At 43.7% G+C, this 22,815-nt stretch overlaps 4 protein-coding genes across 6 annotated transcripts; 2 read left to right on the forward strand and 2 right to left on the reverse strand.

Moving 5' to 3' along the window:
- The first annotated feature begins 441 nt into the window (after positions 1-441).
- nudt22 (nudix (nucleoside diphosphate linked moiety X)-type motif 22) lies at positions 442-5,418 on the forward strand. 3 transcript variants are annotated; one of them, XM_041839526.2, is made up of 7 exons: positions 442-485; positions 2,956-3,052; positions 3,184-3,925; positions 4,108-4,224; positions 4,415-4,512; positions 4,642-4,735; positions 4,958-5,418. In XM_041839526.2, the coding sequence occupies exons 2-7, from the start codon at positions 2,967-2,969 to the stop codon at positions 5,114-5,116; spliced, it is 1,296 nt and encodes a 431-aa protein (XP_041695460.2). In that variant the 5' UTR covers positions 442-485; positions 2,956-2,966; the 3' UTR covers positions 5,117-5,418. The 3 variants fall into 3 exon arrangements, with proteins under 3 accessions (XP_041695460.2, XP_041695441.2, XP_041695450.2); XM_041839507.2 differs by having other exon boundaries at positions 459-667; XM_041839516.2 differs by lacking the exon at positions 442-485 and adding an exon at positions 2,181-2,434.
- Positions 5,419-5,444: 26 nt separating this feature from the next.
- On the reverse strand, positions 5,445-16,267 carry si:ch211-107m4.1 (heterogeneous nuclear ribonucleoprotein U-like protein 2). Its single transcript, XM_041839493.2, has 12 exons — positions 15,224-16,267; positions 14,767-14,902; positions 14,581-14,654; positions 14,196-14,441; positions 13,918-14,030; positions 13,456-13,722; positions 12,678-12,800; positions 12,387-12,488; positions 11,936-12,104; positions 11,369-11,689; positions 11,117-11,199; positions 5,445-5,610 (listed from the first exon to the last, which is right to left on the reverse strand). The coding sequence occupies exons 1-12, from the start codon at positions 16,137-16,139 to the stop codon at positions 5,449-5,451; spliced, it is 2,712 nt and encodes a 903-aa protein (XP_041695427.2). The 5' UTR covers positions 16,140-16,267; the 3' UTR covers positions 5,445-5,448.
- A 387-nt stretch (positions 16,268-16,654) lies between these two features.
- Positions 16,655-19,657, reverse strand: LOC121536825 (transmembrane protein 179). Its single transcript, XM_041844409.2, has 4 exons — positions 19,157-19,657; positions 18,742-18,879; positions 18,447-18,525; positions 16,655-18,155 (listed from the first exon to the last, which is right to left on the reverse strand). The coding sequence occupies exons 1-4, from the start codon at positions 19,477-19,479 to the stop codon at positions 17,931-17,933; spliced, it is 765 nt and encodes a 254-aa protein (XP_041700343.1). The 5' UTR covers positions 19,480-19,657; the 3' UTR covers positions 16,655-17,930.
- Positions 19,658-20,280: 623 nt separating this feature from the next.
- LOC121536818 (tetratricopeptide repeat protein 9C-like) lies at positions 20,281-22,769 on the forward strand. The gene is made up of 4 exons (XM_041844397.2): positions 20,281-20,423; positions 21,168-21,520; positions 21,663-21,845; positions 22,243-22,769. Exons 2-4 carry the CDS (start codon positions 21,172-21,174, stop codon positions 22,383-22,385), a joined length of 675 nt encoding a protein of 224 aa, XP_041700331.1. The 5' UTR covers positions 20,281-20,423; positions 21,168-21,171; the 3' UTR covers positions 22,386-22,769.
- Positions 22,770-22,815: the final 46 nt, after the last annotated feature.

Consider the following 22,815-nt stretch of genomic DNA (forward strand, 5'->3'; position numbering starts at 1 on the left):
ATCGTAAACTATAGTTTATATTGGACAAATTCAGGTAGGTCCCTCCCCGTTTCGTTCCGTTTGCAACTGAAAACAAAATCCCTGTTCTTAGTGGACAAATTCAGGACGCTAGCACCCAGTTTCACTCCTTTTCATAACGTGTATCCCATACTGAACACGACCGCACACTACTGCACGTTTTGGGGTTAACCATTCCATGCCTTTCTATTCTCTACAAGAAAATGCATCAAACATTGATTGTTTTTCTTCTGGCTAACAACAGAAAATACGGACATTTAATGCATTTCACACACTTTTTGGTTTTTCTTCAACACCCAAAAATAGTATTTTACTCATCAATGCATACACAGCAGTTTACTTTCTGTACCCGCCAACCTCACGCCTCCTCCAATCAGCTGTGGAAGTGGGCGGTGCTGACCTGATTGTTATGACCCGTCCCCAAAATCACTTCCTGGACTTTTAAGACCACACATTTGTCAGACAGGGTTAGTTACTAGTATCTTTGCATTTGTGTCTCTCAGCGCACTTTTTAAAAAATATGTTTATGACTTTACCAAACGCTCGAGGCTTTGGTTCAGTCAGCGTCCACTCCATTTATAAAAGTAATCTATATGTTCGTTGTTAAGGCTTGACTTGTTTATGTTATAGCAGTGGAGGGAAGCTATAGGTAAGGATCAATCTTTCAAACTATAGCCATGTTTGTGTCATTGATAAAGTAATTGATAAATTAGGTTGTCAGAACAAGGTGCTGGGTTCAAACGGTCAAAGAATTTTAGCGAGAAGCTAGCTACTAGCCCAAGATGTACTCTTAAGGAGCCTAACGTTACTCCTTAAGGTCCAATGACCTTATAGGTTATTTTGGCAGCCAAAACTCCATCTAAACGTGAATCAATTCTCAATTACAATACGGTTTTAGAAACATTAAGCCCTCTACTTTCAGTCACAAATTTAACAAATACAAAATATACACTTACTGTACACTGTTAACGGCTTTATCACAATTGCAGCTGACAGTATTTTTCAGTGACAACACGGTTCTGGCGGCCTTCTGCTGTTACACACAGGTGTTTGGAGCATGCTAAATAGCTTCCCAGCCTGGTCTCAGACGTAACATAGTAAATGTATATCCGGGACAGTCAAATTAGTGTGATATGTTCGGTTTGGTATGGTTACATAAGACATATGGTTATGGTTGGGGTGGGTGTATAACGCGAACGTTTAGCAACCCAAATGTTGCGAGTTCGAATCTAATCAGGGACACCTTTAGCATTTTAACTAATTAGCAACTTTTCAACTACTTACTACTTTTTTGCAACTACATAGCATATTAGCTAACCCTTCCCCGAACTCTAACCTTTTTAACTAACTCTCCCCCTAACCTTAACCCTTTTACCTAACCTTTTAACATAACACCTACCCAAACCTCTAGCCTAGCTAACGTTGGCCACCTAGCTAGAATTCGTATCTTATCATACGTTTTTCAAATTCGTAACATATACATTTAGAAAATTCGTAAAGTATAATACGAAATGGGTGTTAGACATCCACTCATTAATACATACCTACGAAATGTAACATATCATACTGAATGGAGTGTATCGGATTTACGTACAGAGTAGTACGAGATGCTCTGAGATCAGGTTGGTCTTCAGTAAACATGAAGATATGGCAATGTGGTAACACTAACCGTATAAAGGTGTGAAAATTATTTCTCGCCGATAAGAAAGATAAGGTCCTTATGCTTCCAAAACCGTACGGCAAGCGATGCGTGTTGATGTTCAAACTGTGAGTCGGGGCTTTTAACAAAACTTCCACCCTACAGAAGATGCCTTCATCCAATGACTCTTGTGTAATGGAATGGAACTGAGTCACGATCAAGTTTGCTAGCTATTCACTTTACAGCAGCTTCATAGCTACAGTTTTCTCCCGATATTTGACTTGAAAATTCATTCAAGTACTTTTCCAGCATCACTTCTGTAAACACATAGCTCTACACTTCTGGGCTAAGTCACATGGTAAAACTTAGCCCTTGATCATGACTCTTAGTTCCATTACATTACACATAAGTCATTGGATGAAGGCATCTTCTGTACGGGGGAGTTTTGTTAAGAGCCACAACGCTTGGCCTGAACATTAACACACATCTCTTGCGGTACGGTTTTGGAAGCATAAGGACCTTATCTTTCATATCGGCGAGAAATAATTTTCTAAAAACTAAAGGTTAAATTGATACACACCTTTATAGGGTTAGGGTTCCCACACATATTCCCATGTTAGAGCGCTTGTTTACAGAAGACAGAATGGACTACCTGTGCTAATTAGCTATCTGCCTCTTCGAACACCTGTGTGTAAACGGAAGATGGACGCCACAAATGTGTTGTCATTGAAAAATACTGTCGCCTGCAACTGTTAAAATCAGTTAAAACAGTGTGAAGTAAGTGTGTATTTTGCATTTGTGAAATTATTTTGATGTGATATGAAAGTAGAGGGCTTTATGTTTCTAGAACCGTATCGCAATTGAGAATCGATTCACGTTTAGATGGAGTTTTGGCTGCCAGAGCCAGTCTACCTCTGAAAATAACCTGTAAGGTCCAAGGACCTTAAGGAGTAACGTTAGGATCCTTTAAAAAAGAGTACATCTTGGGCTAGTAGCTAGCTAGTTCAATCAGTTCGTTTGACCGTGTACTGACAAGCTAATTTATCAATGACTTATGTTGCTAGAACCATAATTGAGAATTCACGTTTAGATGGAGTATTTGTCTGTTTTAACTTCGAGAGCCACTTCGCCCTTTAAACAGAACATGTAAGGTCCTTGGACTATAAGGAGAAACGTTAGACTCCTTTAGTCCAATATTGGGCTAGGTAAAACTATCCTGTCCTTCCTCAATTTGAAAATGATCTTAATTTATTCTACGGAAACATGAGAGCTGATTTATATGATTACAATTTGATTAGGCCTAATCAGAATGGATCCTGAGGTCTCTGTGCTGTTGCACTGCACCGCCTGGGGAGGTCTCCTGGAACCACAGGTGCAGGTGGAGCTTTCTGCCAGGTAAATTCATAATTCATTACTTTCAATCGATAGACTACTTCTAACAACCAACTAACTATAAAACCAGTTATCAAACACAATGGATCTATTGTCCTCTCCCTCCATCTCTCTCTCTCTTTCTATCCATCAAGGTTTAACCGTCAGACAGAGCCAGCACTGGAGCGTCACATAGAGGAGGTGTGGACAGAGAGGGTGACCAGGGAGCCATGGCTTTTCAATGGGGCCAAATTCAGGCTGCACTCTTTCAGTCTGGCCTCCCCCCAGCCCTCCTGCCCACCTACACCCCAGCCTCCCTGCATGAATGGAGAAGGAGACAGAGATGGAAGGCAATGTAGCATTCAGAAGGAGAAAGAGGGCTTACATGAGACAAAGGGGAACACTGACTCTAGAAGAGCAGAGGTGCTCAGACACCAAAGAGATCAAATAGACGAAGTAATCGGCGAACGACAGCATAATGACATTGATTTGAATAGCTATAAGCAGAGAGAGGGGAACCTCAGAGACTCACAAACCTCTACCCCAGGGTGCGGAAACCAAGATCCTGCTGTGGGGAGCAGTGCAGCAGAAGCTCAACCCTGCCTACAGAGAGATGTGGGTGGGAAGGGTGAGGGGCCCACTCCCATCCTGACCCTGAGGTTGGGCCTGACCTGCTATAGGGACTTCCTGGGCACCAACTGGTCTCAGAGAGCAGGGGAGCTATGCCAGCGTGCGGAGGCGGAGTTTGGGGATCCCCTGGCTCTATTGGCCCAGCCGCTGGGGGTGGGTGGGGTCCTGTGTACGGCTGACAGACAGGTGGTGCTGATCAGGAGGAGCCAGCAAGTGGCTGAGGCAGGGGGGCTGCTGGACATCCCTGGGGGGCACCCCGAACCAAAGGTGAGACAGGGTGAAAGTTAAACCAATACTGTATGAAATGTGGTATTGTATCCTCCATACTTGTGAGGTTACTCATTCCAAACAAGTGTTGAACTGTATTCTATTTCCATTGTTTGCCATACTTATGGTAACTTACTTATGATATCTAATTACCTTAGCCGCCTCCTCCCCCTTTCCCCCAGGCTGTGTTTGAAGGCCTCGATGAGATGGACAAGATCAGGGTGGAGATGCTGCAGCGGATGGAAGAGGCTGTGGTCAGAGAGCTGTTCTCTTCTGTGTGCACTGAGATTAGAGACGAGGTGAGACGAAACATAGCTGCTGGCCATGAGACTGAGTGGTCAAGGACAGTCTGTCTGCCTGCCTGCCTCCTTTGGAGCATTCTTTCTCTCTCTCTTCATCCCTCTCTCCATCTATCATTTTCTTTCTTTCTCTCTCTTTCATTAAGTTTGTCTTCATTCATCTCATTACGACCTCACTGTCTGTCTGCAGGTAAATGTTCCTCTTTGTTGTCTGGGTGAGCCGGTACTGATGGGCATCGCTCTGAATAACACCAGTGCAGGCAGACCCAGCGCAGAGTTCTACATCAGGTACTCACACAGGAAATTACATCATAGAAAAGAGCCCTTCATTATCAGGCCCATGTTTGGTAACTGTCCACAAAATGATAAGACATGCAGTATTATACAATTCCTATATTGTGTCGTGTCTGTCCCCAGTTGTTCGCTGACTTCCACAGAAGTTCGAGAGCTTTACTGGCAGGGGGGCGTCGAGGCCCAGGAGTCTACAGATATCGTGTTCTTGAGCCAAACGGTAAGGAGCGCCACAACAGTTACCGTTATCTGTGAAACTGTAATCTGTGCATAAAGAAAATGTAATGTCTAAGAACACAGCAGAACAAAGCATATGGAAAGTGATCTTTCATCATTGAAACATAGATATTGAACAATGTCATACAAATAGTTTGTAAACAGTTTATTACACATTAATAACACCTTGTGTAATGAATCTCTGAACATGTCTTGTGAATTGAAGGAGGTGCTACGTCTAGACCAGAGCGCCCCCCTGTGGTCGGAGTTGTGTCCTTCAGCCAAGGGTGCAGTGCTGCTCTATCAACTAGTGCTGCCTGACCGAGAAGACAAAAGCAATCTATCACAGACTCCAGCTACGGCACTGGATAAAATTTCCAGATGATGAAATGAATACAATATACATTTTCTTCAACGAAAAAGCAGCGATTTAATGTTGCTGTTGTTGCTTTAAGAGACAATACTGCTGTAGAAAGTTTAAGCCCCCGGCTATGAAAATGTCGAAGTAAACATTCCCTGATATAAAGTTCCAGCAGTATTACAGAAAAAGAGAACTCCATATGAACATTGCTTGATGTTTGACACTTAGGCACCTGGTGGAGGCACAATATTTCCCAACTTTGCATAAAAATGCTGTGATAATGTAAGAAATCTAAATAACATGTATAATAAATCTCTATAAAACCACCTGATGATTTTGCTCTTCTCTTTAAACGTTTAACAGTAACCCTGGTAATGGTAACTATCGTAAGCGTAGTTCCTGTTACCATAGTAGCCCTGGTCTTGGTAACCCTGATTCTTGTTGCCGTAATAGCCCTGGTCTTGGTAACCCTGATTCTTGTTGCCGTAGTAGTCCTGGTCTTGGTAACTCTGATTCCACTGAACAGAGAGGGGGAGAGAGAGAATATAATACATCATTCATACTGTTCAACAGAGACCTTGACTGGGAGACTTTTAACATGTGAGACTGTCTATGGTGCTGCAAGATTGGACTGCACTTCCTCTCAGAGCTCTGTACACAGGTATGCTCTCTCTCTATTCTACCATCTACACTGTCTATAGCATTTACCTGTTTTGCACACACACCGGTACCAGGGTCTCAGTTAGGAAAATGTGGTGCAGGACATTTGACCGGCAGCATTTTAATTTACCGGACCCATATGCATTGGGTGCGTAACCTGATTAGGGCGTCCACCCACGGTACTCAGAATGACAAATCACATTTAGATTATGGTAACTCATCTTAACAGAACATGCAACTCGAGGATGCAATGTGCTCCTTACCGAATTCCGATGTGGAATTTTAAGATGTTAGAATAACTGTCCACATTTACTTTTCCTCAGCCAAGAAGACACTAGCAAAATCACTAGCCTAGGTCAATATACTAGCCCCCATAGTAGAAAAGTTAACCTATTCTATTGGTCAGCTTGTCGTTCTGTGCGAGAAAGAAATAGCCTATTCCAAACAGACTATGGGACAGTTGTGGGACGATAGATCCTAAATTCATACAACCAGTAAGCCTAGGATACATCCAAAACAACGTTAAAAAACAATGAGGCTCGTGCAACGGATCAGAGCATTTAGCTTAAAACGTTGATCAACTATTATTTCAAGGCAGTAGGCTACGCGTGAATGTTCGTTCCATACTGCAATTTAGCAGGAAAGCACTGCACATGCAAGCGGTTTCATGAGACCGAGATGAATGCATCTGTTAGAAATGTAGGAAGAGTGGAGATAAAGATGGAACAGCTAGCATGGGTTGCTAATATGACTAGGATTGGGCCTTTGGCTACTGGACAATGAAATACATTTGAAAAACAACTAAACATGAGCTAAATAGGCTACTGGTTTCAATGGCATATGGAAGTCTTCATAAAAATAATTGCCTGCAAGTTTGATTGGATTTTGGCTAAGCTACTTTGAAGCAAGGTAAGACATGCCTCATAATGTAGTAAAACGTTCAGGTTTCAAACAATTAAGTATATGTTTTCAAAATGCACATACTGCCTCCAGCTCATTGCAAAGTGGTGTGAAGCCTGCCTAGTTACCTATGCACTTGAATGGGAAGCACACTTCAATTACCAGTTGAGAAATAAAAATAGTAGCTATTTCTAATCTTGGCCATCAAAACTGTTTTTAACACGCAATTGCATTTAGAATTGTCGCACAATGATTGGGCTTATAAAAGCACGTTTCACTCCAGTAGCAACAAACAAGCTGTGTGATGAGCTGTAGCAGCAGCTCTCATGCTACATTGACAGATATTTTAATCAATGAATAGGCTAAAATGCATTTCCGCAATGGGATTTGTTTTCTACTCCTGGACAATTTGCCGGTGCCATTTTTATTTATCGGCTTTTCATATTGTTTTCGGCCAAAAGCCGGCTATTACCGCTAATGGAAACCCTGACAGGTACCCAATGTGCATGCCTGTTTGTGTGTGTGTGTACCACTACCTGTCTGTAGCATGCTTCCTGTCTGTAGCATGCTTCCTGTCTGTAGCATTCTTCCTGTCTGTGGCATTCTTCCTGTCTGTAGCATGCTTCCTGTCTGTAGCATGCTTCCTGTCTGTAGCATTCTTCCTGTCTGTAGCATTCTTCCTGTCTGTAGCATTCTAGCTGTTTGTTGTAGTTTAGCTGTCTGTTGTACTCCCTGTATGCTTCATGGCTAAAGTCGTTGCTGCGGTACTGGTAGTTTGCTCCATTGAACGTTTCATCCTGCCAGATAAATATCACAGAAATGTGTGGCATCATATACCCCTGCCTCTAGATTATACTCCTCTGCCTCTAGATTATACACCCCTGCCTCTAGATTATAAACCCCTGCCTCTAGATTATACTCCCCTGCCTCTAGATTATCCTCTAGATTATACACCCCTGCCTCTAGATTATACTCCCCTGCCTCTAGATTATACACCCCTGCCTCTAGATTATACTCCCCTGCCTCTAGATTATCCTCTAGATTATACACCCCTGCCTCTAGATTATACTCCCCTGCCTCTAGATTATACTCCCCTGCCTCTAGATTATACACCCCTGCCTCTAGATTATACACCCCTGCCTCTAGATTATACACCCCTGCCTCTAGATTATACACCCCTGCCTCTAGATTATCCTCTAGATTATACAACCCTGCCTCTAGATTATCCTCTATATTATACACCCCTGCCTCTAGATTATACATTTACATTTACATTTTAGTCATTTAGCAGATGCTCTTATCCAGAGCGACTTACAGTTAGTGAGTGCATACATTATTTTTCATACCCCCATTATATACCCCTGCCTCTAGATGATATCCCCCTGCCTCTATATGATATACCCCTGCCTCTAGATGATATACCCCTGCCTCTAGATGATATACCCCTGCCTCTAGATGATATCCCCCTGCCTCTAGATGATATCCCCCTGCCTCTAGATGATATACCCCTGCCTCTAGATGATATACCCCTGCCTCTAGATGATATACCCCTGCCTCTAGATGATATACCCCTGCCTCTAGATGACATACCCCTGCCTCTAGATGATATACCCCTGCCTCTAGATGATATACCCCTGCCTCTAGATGATATACCCCTGCCTCTAGATGATATACCCCTGCCTCTAGATGATATACCCCTGCCTCTAGGACTTTGGTGGAGCTCTCATTTTTGGGATTTGAGTTGGTTAATCTTGTTTGTTCTTACCTCCGTGTTTAGGGGATACGTCTGATCCAATTTACTATGCCTGGTGTCATAATGGTGCTTAACATTGGCACTTTTCACGAGAGCTACGGACTCACTGCATATCAGGCACATTGGTTTTGTGCTAGTTGCAGGGAGAATGAATAAATACTGTTCCGTCCACTCGTCTTTGAATATACGGTTTTCAGAGTCAACTTGTCTTTTTTTTTAACAAGCCATATTAACAAATATCCTGGTAACTAAGCTCCTATCTGTGATATTTACAGTTGAACCACGATCAAATCTTTCAGTTTCTTTCTGCCTGCTTGTCCCAAGGTTCCGCTGAGGATATTTGGATTCATGTGATTGGGTAAGACGCAGTCTCTTGTATTTGCATATAACCCCGGCATTGTATTAGACGGGGCACTAGTAGAGGTGGGCGTTGCTTCGAGAGAGAGAGCGAGAAAGAGCGGTTGTTGAGTTTAAAGAGGCCGCCGCGCCCGGTTGATTTAGTAAAGCTGTCTAAAAATAATGTATTGACTTTTATGTAACAAAATGCGATGTTATCCGGTCTGGATTGACCCCTCTCTGTGTCCGGCCAGTTGGGTTTGGCTGCTCTAGATCATATACACCTGCTTCTAGGTTATATACCACTGTCTCTAGATTATATACCCGTGCCTCTAGATCATATACACCTGCTTCTAGGTTATATACCACTGTCTCTAGATCATATACACCTGCTTCTAGATTATATACCACTGTCTCTAGATTATATACCCGTGCCTCTAGATCATATACACCTGCTTCTAGGTTATATACCACTCTCTAGATTATATACCCGTGCCTCTAGATCATATACACCTGCTTCTAGATTATATACCACTGTCTCTAGATTATATACCCGTGCCTCTAGATCATATACACCTGCTTCTAGGTTATATACCACTGTCTCTAGATTATATACCCGTGCCTCTAGATCATATACACCTGCTTCTAGGTTATATACCACTGTCTCTAGATTATATACCCGTGCCTCTAGATCATATACACCTGCTTCTAGGTTATATATCACTGTCTCTAGATTATATACCCGTGCCTCTAGATCATATACACCTGCTTCTAGGTTATATACCACTGTCTCTAGATTATATACCCGTGCCTCTAAATCATATACACCTGCTTCTAGATTATATACCTGTGCCTCTAGATCATATACACCTGCTTCTAGGTTATATACCACTGTCTCTAGATTATATACCCGTGCCTCTAGATCATATACACCTGCTTCTAGGTTATATACCACTGTCTCTAGATTATATACCCGTGCCTCTAGATCATATACACCTGCTTCTAGATTATATACCACTGTCTCTAGATTATATACCCGTGCCTCTAGATCATATACACCTGCTTCTAGGTTATATACCACTCTCTAGATTATATACCCGTGCCTCTAGATCATATACACCTGCTTCTAGATTATATACCACTGTCTCTAGATTATATACCCGTGCCTCTAGATCATATACACCTGCTTCTAGGTTATATACCACTGTCTCTAGATTATATACCCGTGCCTCTAGATCATATACACCTGCTTCTAGATTATATACCTGTGCCTCTAGATCATATACACCTGCTTCTAGGTTATATACCACTGTCTCTAGATTATATACCCGTGCCTCTAGATCATATACACCTGCTTCTAGGTTATATACCACTGTCTCTAGATTATATACCCGTGCCTCTAGATCATATACACCTGCTTCTAGATTATATACCTGTGCCTCTAGATCATATACACCTGCTTCTAGGTTATATACCACTGTCTCTAGATTATATACCCGTGCCTCTAGATCATATACACCTGCTTCTAGGTTATATACCACTGTCTCTAGATTATATACCCGTGCCTCTAGATCATATACACCTGCTTCTAGGTTATATACCACTGTCTCTAGATTATATACCCGTGCCTCTAGATCATATACACCTGCTTCTAGGTTATATACCACTGTCTCTAGATTATATACCCGTGCCTCTAGATCATATACACCTGCTTCTAGATTATATACCTGTGCCTCTAGATCATATACACCTGCTTCTAGGTTATATACCACTGTCTCTAGATTATATACCCGTGCCTCTAGATCATATACACCTGCTTCTAGGTTATATACCACTGTCTCTAGATTATATACCCGTGCCTCTAGATCATATACACCTGCTTCTAGGTTATATACCACTGTCTCTAGATTATATACCCGTGCCACTAGATCATATACACCTGCTTCTAGGTTATATACCACTGTCTCTAGATTATATACCTGTGCCTCTAGATCATATACACCTGCTTCTAGGTTATATACCACTGTCTCTAGATTATACCTGTGCCTCTAGATCATATACACCTGCTTCTAGGTTATATACCACTGTCTCTAGATTATACCCGTGCCTCTAGATCATATACACCTGCTTCTAGATTATATACCACTGTCTCTAGATTATATACCACTGCTGCATGGTTTCCAATCTGGCCCACTGCTATATCAGCAACTCTCTACTATATCATTCTAGTCTATTTCTGTCCTATCCAATAAACTAATAATTTTAAATCAATGAAAAAATCACAAAAATGTATGAATTAATAAAGCGGAACAGAAGGAAACTATGTAAAGGTGAAGTATATCTATCAGAGGTTTATTGGATAGACGAGGACTCACATATCTGAGCTGCTGTGGTGCCCAGTACTGCTGCTGACCATACGGGTATGGCTGGCCCTGGTTGAACCATGTGCGGTCCCAACCTACAGACAAACAAACCAAAATCAGTAATGTTATTGCTGTAACCATAGGTACCCCAAGGCATGACATATTACCAGACCAAACATATTAAGGAATAATTACACAGTAATAGCGGCACTCAAGTTTCCCCCCAAATATATATACATGTTTTCATCAATCATTCTCCCTGACCTCTCAAGTCACCAGCAGCCACTGGATTGTACCCCCCGTCCGTCTGGCCCTTGGGGAGGGGGTTAGGGGGGTTATAGTCTCGCGTGGCCATCCTTCCAAATCTCGTCTTGTTAAGGTGATAAGATTGAAGTCCGAGGCTAGAGGGGTTATTGTATCGGATGCGGGGTTTCTTCCGTTGTTTGGGGGCGGAGGAGACAGGGGGGAGCAGGCTTTTCGCCTCCTTTTTGTACCCCTCCAAGAGAGCCTGTGACTCCTCTCTGGCTAGCTCCACAAACAGCACCTTCTCCAGCAGGTCCCCCTGCTCTGGCAGAGTGCAGCTCACTGGGGGGGAGGAGAGGACATCAAGACAGCATCAAAAGCAACCATACCTTCAGTTAGGTTCTCCTTTCACTGTATAGGCTTGCACAGTATGTTACTCCATTAAACTTAATCTGTGTGAAAACTATGCAACTCAGAACAACTCAAAGATTGATATGCTGCTACTCTATAGACGTTGAATTGTGTAAATGCTTACGAAAGTATCCTTAAAAAGGTCATTGCTCATCTTCTGTATCGTATTTCCCTGACCTTTGACCTTGTGGAGATCAGTTTCAGGGATCTGGTCCCCCTCCTCCTCCTGTTGCTCCTGCAGACGCCTCTTCCACTCCTCTTTAGATGGGAACACCACCACCGCCCTCCGCCTGAAACCCCCGAACCACAGCAGCCTCTGGCGCTGAGCTGAGGGGTGGACGTTGGGCTGGGGACAAAGAAGAATACTTTATTGTCCAATTGTCTTTACAGAGACCTCCAATTCCTATTTTTTGCTCGGGGTTGTTTAGGAGGGGGAGAGGTGGAGAGGCAACAAAGAGAGGAGTGGAGAGAAAGATTGTCTAAACTATCACATTTTAATTATGATAGATTTTATTCCTGGCCTATCAGTTAATACACCATCCCTCTTTCAGGGAGCTAGCCTATCAATATTTAGCGCCCTATCAGCAGACCCTGCCTCCCCTGGTTGTCCTATCAAATATCTACCTACCTGGTCCAGGATGTAGTTGCGTGGAGTCTGAGCCGCCACCTTGATCAGCTCACTGAGACACTGAGAGGCCTGCTGCAGCCTGCTCTCTCTACGACCCTGCCCCTGTGGAGAGGAACACATAGGTACAGCCAACAACACACAGACACACAGACACACACTTTTGGAAGTTATATAATCAATACGTGAATAAAACTATGAATAGTGTTAGTGTTATAGTGGTGTTTTAATGGTGCAATAATGGTGTTATAATGGTGTTGTAATAGTGGGTAGTTGTGTGTCTGGTGGTCTGACCTTCATGCAGGGTAGGAGGCCTGCGGTGCCCAGCAAGGTGTATCTCTTCTCTGGGTGTTGCTTCATGTGAGCCCTGGCCCAGTGGGTCTTACCTGCCCCTGGCAGACCAACCATCATCAATACCTGAGGAAGAGAGAGGAGGGAGAGGGGTAGAGAGAAGAGGGAGAGAGAGGAGGGAGAGAGGGAGAGAGAGGAGGGAGAGGGGTAGAGAGAGGAGGGAGAGGGGTAGAGAGAGGAGGGAGAGGGGTAGAGAGAGGAGGGAGAGGGGTAGAGAGAGGAGGGAGAGGGGTAGAGAGAGGAGGGAGAGGGGTAGAGAGAGGAGGGAGAGGGGTAGAGAGAGGAGGGAGAGGGGTAGAGAGAGGAGGGAGAGGGGTAGAGAGAGGAGGGAGAGGGGTAGAGAGAAGAGGGAGAGGGGTAGAGAGAGGAGGGAGAGGGGTAGAGAGAGGAGGGAGAGGGGTAGAGTGAGGAAGGAGAGGGGTAGAGAGAGGAGGGAGAGGGGTAGAGATGGGTAGGGAGAGGGGTAGAGAGAGGAGGGAGAGGGGTAGAGAGAGGAGGGAGAGGGGTAGAGAGAGGAGGGAGAGGGGTAGAGAGAGGAGGGAGAGGGGTTAGAGAGAGGAGGGAGAGGGGTAGAGAGAGGAGGGAGAGGGGTAGAGAGAGGAGGGAGAGGGGTAGAGAGAGGAGGGAGAGGGGTAGAGCGTAAATAAAGTGCACACAGGCCAGAGGATAGAGTTCATGTTAGTGCTGGCAGCCATTGCTCTGCTCTGTTCTGCTCCCTCACCTCACACTGCAGTTTGGAGGTTGGTGGGGTTGGGGCACTGAGCCTTTGTCCAGCAGGCAGGGAGGGGATGGGGGTGTACCCTGCAGGGCTGGGGTACCAGGGGGGAGAGGTGGGGTCCAAGTTGAGGGTGATAGAGGTGTTTTTGCAGAGGACGTGGGGGTACAGCACAGAACCCCAGAGAACAGCAGGACTCAGGTGGAACGCCACTCCCATAAGGCGACCGTTCTTATGGAAGGAGAGCTCAACTCCTTCCTCCTTAGAGAAAGACTATGGATGGAAAGATGCAGGGAGACACGAACAAACCCATAAACACAAAGCGAGGCACAGATGACTACAATAGTAATTCCAAGGTTTGTATTTTTTAGATTCTAACTGTTATCATTAAAATGGAATTTCAACATGTACTGTATTCAAGAGAGTGAAGAAAGGGAGGGAGGGGTTAAAAAAACTAGTGCCACTCACAGCATAACAGCCAATGACATCGCCCTCTGAAAAGGGCTCTCCAAACTCCTCCTCTTTCCCAGCCGTCACTTTTCTGCCCCTAGCGTCGTAACCGTAAGACAAGTCCACATCACCTGAATGAGAGACAGAAAGAAAAAAATATGCACAAATCATACTGAAACACAGTATTTTATTCATAAGACTCAAAGAAGTACCTCTGTTAAACCAAGGGACATTTATAACCAGAACATATCCACGTAATTGTCAAATTGTTTGTTGGAAAAACATTCAGTCCTTACCCAGCATCAGGCTGGAGTTCCAATGCTCCACTGACCAGCCCAGTCTCAGACCATGGTGCTCAGGGTCCTCAGGGTCCAGTGATGGGGACACCAGCTTTTTCTCAAACCTAGCCTCGAAGCCCACCCTCCCCTGGTGAGTTCCGTGTGTCAGCCTGCATCCAGACCACAGGAGAGGGCAGCGCTCCCAGAACCTTGGCTGGCCGCTGCAGCCGTCCCGGCCCACCTCAAAGTGCAGGTCACCGCCATCTGTGGAGATTGGGGAGGGAGCCCAACTGACCATTATCCAGCGTTTGCACTGACATCACACTGGTCAACCATGGCATTGAGAGAGAGAGAGAGAGAGAGAGAGAGAGAGAGAGAGAAGATCCTTCATAATTAAACTCACAGGAGTCTAGTCTGACCCGTCCTTCTTCGGTATCAACACCATTACTCTCAGGCTGAGGCAATGGGGATTTGGCCCTGTGTAGAGAGTGAGTTTGGTCATGTTTAAAGACACTCATCTGATGGGTACTGGGATCATTTCCCCAGGCTCATTCAGAAAACCCTGCAGAACTTGGTACTGTAAGTATACCTGTTGTACTGGATCTCCTCCTTGAATTCGTAGTAGGCCCGGCCTCTGGTCACCTCACCCTGAGCAGGCCTCTTCACCCACCGCTTCTCCCCTCCACCTCCAGGCCTATTTTCCTTGGCTTTCTCCATGTGAAACACTGCAACGAGAGAGGGAGAGGAGGGGGTTATGATTGATTGATTGATTGATCACTCTAAAAGTGTAGGCCAATGTACAACATTGGTTATAAACCTGTAACATATGGATACCAGGGTTGGGGTCAATTCCATTTAAATTCCAGTCAGGAAGAACACTAAAATTCAAATTCCAATTCTCTTCAATTAGGATTTTTTTGTTTTTTTTAATTGGAGTTTGGTTCACTTTTTGAATTGACTGTAAATAAAATGGAATTGACCCCAACCCTGATGGATACAATAAAAATAAGCATTACATTATTCAGTGTGTGTCATATCATATCTACCTGTGTCCTGGCTGGTCTGGTCACTGGTCACAGAGACAGATCCCAGACTGAGGCTGGGTTCAGTGCTGCTCCCTCTCTGTGCTACCATGGAGAGACTGTCCTCCTCCTCCACAGCTGATCCGGCATGCTCTTCTTTAGACTGCCCAACAACCAACATACTTGTGTCTTGATACCCGATGTCTATCAGTGATATCTGTGATGTATTAAATGTATTTTGAATTGGACTGGTGCTCATGCTTGCTGTGTTCAGTTGTTGTTGGTTTGATGTCGTTTTCTCCTCCTCCATTGCTTCCTGTGTGGCAGTCCGTTTGGAGACTCCAAGTGCACGTTCAACCTCACTCTGTTGTTCTTGAGCGCTCTCTTCTTGGGTGACATGTTGCTGTTGTTCAACTTGTTGATTTAACGAGGTCTGATCCATCGACCCTTCTTTGTCTGCCGTGGTTTCTGCACACAGGCTCATGGCAAAAGTGCTGATTACACACACGTCTTCCAATTGACTTGTTGACATGTTATCAAGTTCGGCTGCTGAAATTGCAGGTGCCTCTGTGTCTGCACCGGTGGGAGAACAATCAGCTCCAGGTCCCACCATCATCTCTGAACTTGCCGCGCCTGCAACGTCTCCATCGTGTCCAGTGACTTTCGCCTCCTCTCCCGGTAGAGGGAATTCTCTCTCCATCGCTAACATTGTGGATGCTCTGGGTGACTCGTCATCTTGTGGCTTCGGCTCTTCTCCAAGACCAGGGACTCCCTTGTCTTGTCCAAGATCGCTTGATTCTGGAGCTTGCAATTTAGCTTCGAAAGCGGACATCAAACGCCCAACAAGTTCGGCCTTGAGTCCTTTGGTGTCCAGTCCTCTCTCTTTGAGCATGGCTCGTAGCTCGGCCACTTTTAGCCTTTTGACTTCTGACAGTTTCATTTTCCACTGAAATGTGCGTTGCTTTTATCAAGTTAAAAAAGTTACTTTACCTCATGAGCTTCCAAATGACTGTTCTGCAGTAAAAACTTTGGTAAAAGCAAGCGACTGCTCGCAGCCAAAACACACCCAACGACTGCTGTACTGTAAAATTCAATATGCAGTTCTACTCTCTGATTGGTCCATCGGGAAAATAACCCGCCTTGATATCCAAGCCCTATCTGCTATTGATGTAAATTGGGACCGCCCATAGACACGTCTCATTCCGCTGGACTGGGTTGACCAATCACACTTGCTTTATTCACCAAATAAGCGCAGATCTAGGATCAGCCGAAGTTGCTCAACCAATTGAAATGTTTGTCTACGAATGATCTAGAAACAAACAAAACTGATCTTAAATCAGCATCGGAGGGCAACTCGTAGTTCAATGCCTAGTGTAACGTCAACAAGTTATAAACATAGTCACTACACCCAAAATGATATATATATATATTTTTTTTACAAAGAATCAGTCATCATTCACAGGAAGATATTTTTATTGATTTACACAAACAGGATGATAAATAAAAACATGAACATAAATAACCAGTATAAAACATAATCAATATTGCCAGTAATACTCCAAAATGCAATAGATTATAGACAGTCTATCCCTCTTCCGGTTTCTTGCTCCGCTATCTGTGTGTCACCACAACTACTGAGGTCAAGGTTCAGAGTTTGAAGGTCAAGACACTTTTCAGTGTGTATTCTGTCTCTATCCTATACCTCCCTAAACCTTCTTGGCTCAGCCTAGTTCACACATATACTTGTTCTGATACTACTATCATCAAAGGCTATATATTTGTGAGAAATCTGGATGCTTCAAATGCCTTGAAAGCAGCTGCATCTACACAAATAGCATCATATGACAACCTTCACTAGAGGAAGAGAGTGATTCTGCGACACAATAAAACATTAATGTGTCTTGCTCACACAGTGATCCTGTTTGAATATAGTGTATCTCTTTCACAAATACCACATGCTTCTTGCTTCTCAATGAAAGTGCCACAGTACAAATGTGCATTTACTCAAAACAATGAATGACTTTTGCCTTGAGAGCTAATGCACACAACATGCAAATGGTACATTTGCCAACTTTGGAACTGTTGGATATAACAGACATACATATTGAACAAACACTTTTAGGCCATGTTTTGTTGAAACAGACAACCCTGTAAAATAATAACTTTGTATTTATATGTAACTAATTTGGCATGGCTCAGTCAGTCAGTCAGCTACCTTGTTATGAAGTTAGTGAGCTATGCACTGATTAATTTTGCTTATATAATACTGATTGTGATCACATATTAAACCATATGTCTAAGACTCTAAGATAAGATGGTACTAGTTAAATATCTAATTAATAAATGCCATAACACTACTTAATTTATTCCCTTTTTGGTTACCGTACGTTCAATTAATCCCCTTTGGTCTGAAAAATAATTGGTAGATGACAATGTAAGGTTGGACGTAGAACCCTGTTACATAAGAGGCTACAGTAAGTGGTGAATGGTGGTGGTGATGAGGTTTAGCAGAACAAAGGTGTTGGGGTTCAATAAAAACACTGGGTGTTGGTAGTGAGGGTTTATGAGGGATGGAACTCATAAAAATTCAAATGGCACGAACATGGGTTAAATCAAACTACAAACTGTAGTCCAGTCTCTTGAATCAATACATTCTCAGCTTTCTTTGTTTCATACAGAGTTCCACCCCTCATAACGGGTAGCTGCGTGGAGTTCCATTGAGGTTAGGGGTTTAGACAAAGATGACACTGGGCGCTGTTGATAGGGGTTGTGTGGGTGAGGGTGAGCCCCGGTCTGATCCTGATGAGCCTGAGGAGGAGGGAGAGTGACCCAGGAGATGCTCCTTCTCCCTGGGCAGGCAGGGCCCGCTGATGTGCTGGCTGTGGGAGTGGTAGAGACGCATGAAGGACAGGATGGAGTGGGTCAGCCACAATGCTGTCACGCTCCACAGAGCAACCTGGAGAGAGAGAGAAAGATTATTATCAGTTAAAGTATATATTATTAGTATTATTACAGAGAAACAAAAAGAGAAAGAGAGTTATTACACAATAATAATAATAATAATAATAATAATAATAATAATAAGAGGGGGTAGGTGGAAATAGAGAGAGCACAGAGAGGGAGAGAAAAACTGAAACTAAATCACAAGTACACTGACTCCCTCATGTTAATGCAATGCAGAAGATTTCTATTTTGAGCAGGGAAAGCCCACTGGCATGAGATGGGCCAGCTATGGGGGACTACATACCTCTGCCAGGGTGAGCTCAGTGAAGAAGGAGGACGTCTCTACATCCAGGAACATGGGGACGGACTGGTATTCTGCACAGCTGCACGCAAACAGACAGAGAGACAGGAAACTGTCAATGCTTAACAAGGCTACAGTCAAACCCCTGCAGCTTGACCCTCACACTCACTGCAATGTATGCGACACACAGGTCGATGCACAGTACTAGGGCCCAGAGTTTTTCCTGACCAAATGACCTGGCCTGGAAGACCCTAAAGTATGACCTGTTGATTTGTATGCCTCAGTATATGAACATTACCTGTAAGGTCTGGTGTTGTCGTCTGTGACAGTGTTGCACCAGGAGGCCAGCCCCAGGGAGAGGGTGACACTGGCCCCTCCTGACAGGAACAACACACACAGGCTCAGGATCAGGGTCAGGAAGGCGGAGAACAAGGTGCTGGAAAATAAATACAATAATAACATTGGTGACTGTGAACGAGTGAAAACATTGTAATTTGACATAAACTGTTATAACTATGTAATAGCAGGTAGCCTATGACACATAGGACTAATAATGCATTGCACAATTTGATATTTCATAATGGTCATTATTATTATTATCAGGCGATTTATGTCATTTACGTTTCCATTTGTATCGTTGTTGTTTTTTAAATATAGGCCTACTTTTTGTACTATTGATTAACTATTTCAAAGCCCATAGAAAGTGTACTCACTCGTCATGCCGTCCGTGGAGATAGAATATGCTTCTCCAGCCCTGCGCAGCACCATACAGCACCGTGAAAACACCGACAAAAGTTGCGAACTGGCATGCAGCCGGTGGACCCCATTGCTGTACCACCAAGTGTGAAATCTCACCCTGTTCACCAGAAATGTCGGTTCGATTGTCCGTCCTCCAAGAACCCGTGGTGAAAAGCGCACAACGCCCTTTGAAAGCTGAGCCGTTGAGCGCCAGCGGGACAACCACCATCAACCCGGCCAGGACTGATAGGGTGTGGGCTGCGCAGTGAGCCACCAACAGTCGCCGATCAAGCTCCATATCCCAAATATCCAAAAGATCGACCAAAACGAACTAAATACAGGATATCTTAAGGCAGTACCGTCCCGTTTATTCGGTATTATCTTGAATTATTAAGCTACCATGTGTTATATTTCTGAAAGAAAACAGAGGATATTTAAAGAACAGCCTGCACGCAAACTGGCATTACAACACTCGCTTCCCCTTACAAATTTGCCAGTGACGTACTTGCATACGACACGTATGGGAGCATTGGACAAATGGCCTAGATAAGAGATGCAGTGAATTGCTGTCAAAACATTGTCATTTTGCAAATGTATTATTTGACTCAATCAATTGAGTGATACTTTTTAATCAATCATTATCCATAATAACGACAAATATGTGTTTTTTTAGTTATAAAATATGCATGGGACAGAATGTAGGCCAGGGTCGAAAGGGGGGACAAAGGCGACCCCCACCTCCTGTCATTTAAAGTCGGTCAGTAGGACAACATTAATCCGATCAACCTTCCTAACAATGGACCATTGCAAAAGTCTGTCCTATAAATAATGTATAGGATTACGTCATATACATAAGAAATACTGCAGCCTATGTTGTCTACAATTTATGAATTATTTTATTTGTTCCAACCAAACTTCTACAAACTTCTCACACCCTTCATCAATTCACCAAAGAGATAAACATTACACAATTGTACTTTACAGTATTGATGAACGCTCTTTCATTGATGGATGCATCACAGAGTCATGTCCATGTTGCTACAGCAGGTGGCGCTAAAATAAAAAACAATAAAATAAGTTCCGTTGCAGTCAAATAGGTTGGGTTACTCTCACCACGGAAGAAGAAAAAGCAGGAAGTGCCTGCCTGACCGCAAATGTTGTGATTGTTTGTATGTGCAGTTGCTAGGTGGACAAGTTCAAGTATTGTATTTGTCTTTTGTGTAAAGATCAATACACTGTAAGGTAAGTCGTTATTACACTTTTTTATAACGGTCAACATATGACGATGTCACGAAGTTACTTTGCATCTTGCTCGCTCACATGCTTGTCTATCGCGCAAGCTAGCGTCAATAAAAACGTTTTTTTCTTGTTAGCTCGTACAGGACCTAGGTAGGACAACCCAGATAACGCCTTAGTGAATGAGTTGAAATGACTTGCTAGTTCTTCTTTTAAAAGCTAATGTGATTAACATCAAAGGGAGGTCTCAGATTCCAGGGTTATAGCATCTCCAAATCTTTACTCATATAGAAAAATTATAATATTGGTCACATACACATATTTAGCAGACGATATTGCGGGTGTATCGAAATGCTTGTGTCCCTAGTTCCAACAGTGCAGTAGTATCTAACAATTCACAACAATACACACAAATATCAAAGTAAACGAATGGAATGAAGAAATATATAAATATTAGGACGATCAATGTCGGAGTGGCATTGAGTAGAATACAGTATATACATTTGAAGTGAGTAAAACATTATGTAAACATTATTAAAGTGACCAGTGTTCCATGTCTTTGTACATAGGGCAGCAGCCTCTAAGGTACAGGGTTGAGTAACCGGGTGGTTGCCGGCTAGTGACAGTGACTAAGTTTTGTCTTAAGATTTAGTGTTGGTGTGTACCACCCAAGTAACACAACAATGTGTCAAGTCATCTAATATCATGTTTTCTCATGTACTTATGTTACCATCACCACTGGCCATCAAGTACCATGGCGAGTCCAGAGACACCAGGAGATGAGCGTATGGAGCTGGGGGCCGGGGCTGCAGTGGCAAGCTGTTCAGACTCTTCTTCTATCAAGCCTGGCCCCTCAGGTGCCAAAGTAGACTCCCACCTCCAAGATGCCATCCACCTAAAAACGCAGGGGAACAAATTCTACAAAGAGAAAAACCTTCGGTCTGCCATTGGACGTTACCACCGTTCGTTGCTCGTTCTGCGTAGTTTAGACTCTGATGTCACTGCGGCAGTGAAAGGGTTTGGTCCTGAGGCTCCTGTACTCACCGCAGGACAAGAGGAACTACTTAGGAACACACAGGTCGACTGCTACAACAATTTAGCAGGTATTACAGGCCTCGATAAGTGTCATGCAGTGAATTATCCTCTTAAAGTCATGCATAATGCTAAGCACAATGCGCAGTCCCCCCTCTTTCTTGACTTACATTTCTCCTCCCTTTTCTGTCTCTCTGTCACCCCCTTTCTCAGCCTGTCTGTTGCAGAGAGAGTGTGTAGACTACACGCGTGTCCAGGAGTACAGCTTGCGGGTGTTGAAGTGGCGTCCGGGTGACATCAAGGCCCTGTACAGAGCAGGAGTGGCCTCTCTGCAGCTGGGAGACGCACAGAGTGCCAAGCAATACCTCACTCAGGCCAGCAAAGGACAACCCAACGGTAGCTCAGCCTTTTGGTTACTATCTTCCTGGTTAGGGACTGCTCTCCCTACCACAGCCTTTGAGTAAAACAAAACAGATTATTGATGAGTTGTGAGGGCGTGTTATAGGCATACTATTCTATTCCCCAACAGAATGAAGTAGATCACAGCTCAGTTGGTAGAGCATGGCGCTTGCAACGCCAGGGTTGTGGGTTTGATTCCCACGGGGGGCCAGTATGAAAAATGTATGCACTCACTAACTGTAAGTCGCTCTGGAAAAGAGCGTCTGCTAAATGACTAAATTTTTTTTTTTTTAAATGTAAATATATTGTATTATTGTGTCTCTATGCTATTCCCATTCCCCTAATGTTGACTGAAATTTGAAATTCTTTATTTGTCACTGTATCTCTTTGACAGACACTAATGTGAGGAGGCACTTGCAGCAAGCAGAGGATAGGCTGAGCACAGAGTACCAGAAGGAGAAGGCTCTGTACCGAGGCATGTTCTCCTCCAGTCAGAGAGCCGGGGAGGGGGCCAGCGGTGGAGTCGCCCAGAAATAAGTTCCCATCAGGGGGGATGTTCTGTTGTTCTGACCCTGAGGATTGAAAAGAAAGAGGAAACAAACCTAGACTGGACTACAGCACGTTAGAAGGACTTGGCCTGAGCAAGGCCGGTTGGCTAATATTGATCACATAATATATTGATCACATAATGAGTAGTTATTTGCCTGATGACCAACAGGAAGCTAAGTTGTTGGAGGTTCAAAAGGGTTGAAGGTCAAAGGGAGGGTACTAAAGAGAGACTGTTTTGTGCGCTGTTCAAACTCAAAAGTAATGTTATGCCTTCTGAATGTGGTTGTTTCTGGTCTAATGATCAGTTATGTGTTACTTTTTGTGTACAAAATGTTTTGATTCAACTGAATAAATATTTTTTTGAAATGACAACATTATACTGGCGTTACTACAGCGCTACACTGGCGTTACTACAGCG

This window comes from Coregonus clupeaformis, chromosome 2 (assembly GCF_020615455.1).
Source record: "Coregonus clupeaformis isolate EN_2021a chromosome 2, ASM2061545v1, whole genome shotgun sequence".
NCBI lineage: Eukaryota > Metazoa > Chordata > Actinopteri > Salmoniformes > Salmonidae > Coregonus > Coregonus clupeaformis.

Bases quoted from the DNA above. Each gene is read 5' to 3' on its own strand.
- LOC121536818 (XM_041844397.2), top strand. From the start codon at position 21,172: ATGGCGAGTCCAGAGACACCAGGAGATGAGCGTATGGAGCTGGGGGCC. The intron at 21,521-21,662 runs GTATTACAGGCC...CCCCTTTCTCAG, and splicing joins CTGCTACAACAATTTAGCAG to CCTGTCTGTTGCAGAGAGAG. The intron at 21,846-22,242 runs GTAGCTCAGCCT...TCTCTTTGACAG, and splicing joins CAGCAAAGGACAACCCAACG to ACACTAATGTGAGGAGGCAC.
- LOC121536825 (XM_041844409.2), bottom strand. From the start codon at position 19,479: ATGGAGCTTGATCGGCGACTGTTGGTGGCTCACTGCGCAGCCCACACC. The intron at 18,526-18,741 runs GTAATGTTCATA...GTTTGCGTGCAG, and splicing joins GACAACACCAGACCTTACAG to CTGTGCAGAATACCAGTCCG. The intron at 18,156-18,446 runs GTATGTAGTCCC...CTCTCTCTCCAG, and splicing joins CTGAGCTCACCCTGGCAGAG to GTTGCTCTGTGGAGCGTGAC.
- nudt22 (XM_041839526.2), top strand. From the start codon at position 2,967: ATGGATCCTGAGGTCTCTGTGCTGTTGCACTGCACCGCCTGGGGAGGT. The intron at 3,053-3,183 runs GTAAATTCATAA...CTATCCATCAAG, and splicing joins CAGGTGGAGCTTTCTGCCAG to GTTTAACCGTCAGACAGAGC. The intron at 3,926-4,107 runs GTGAGACAGGGT...CCTTTCCCCCAG, and splicing joins GGGGGCACCCCGAACCAAAG to GCTGTGTTTGAAGGCCTCGA.
- si:ch211-107m4.1 (XM_041839493.2), bottom strand. From the start codon at position 16,139: ATGAAACTGTCAGAAGTCAAAAGGCTAAAAGTGGCCGAGCTACGAGCC. The intron at 14,655-14,766 runs GTATACTTACAG...CTCTCTACACAG, and splicing joins GAGGAGATCCAGTACAACAG to GGCCAAATCCCCATTGCCTC. The intron at 11,200-11,368 runs GTCAGGGAGAAT...GTTTGTCTGTAG, and splicing joins GGCTGCTGGTGACTTGAGAG to GTTGGGACCGCACATGGTTC.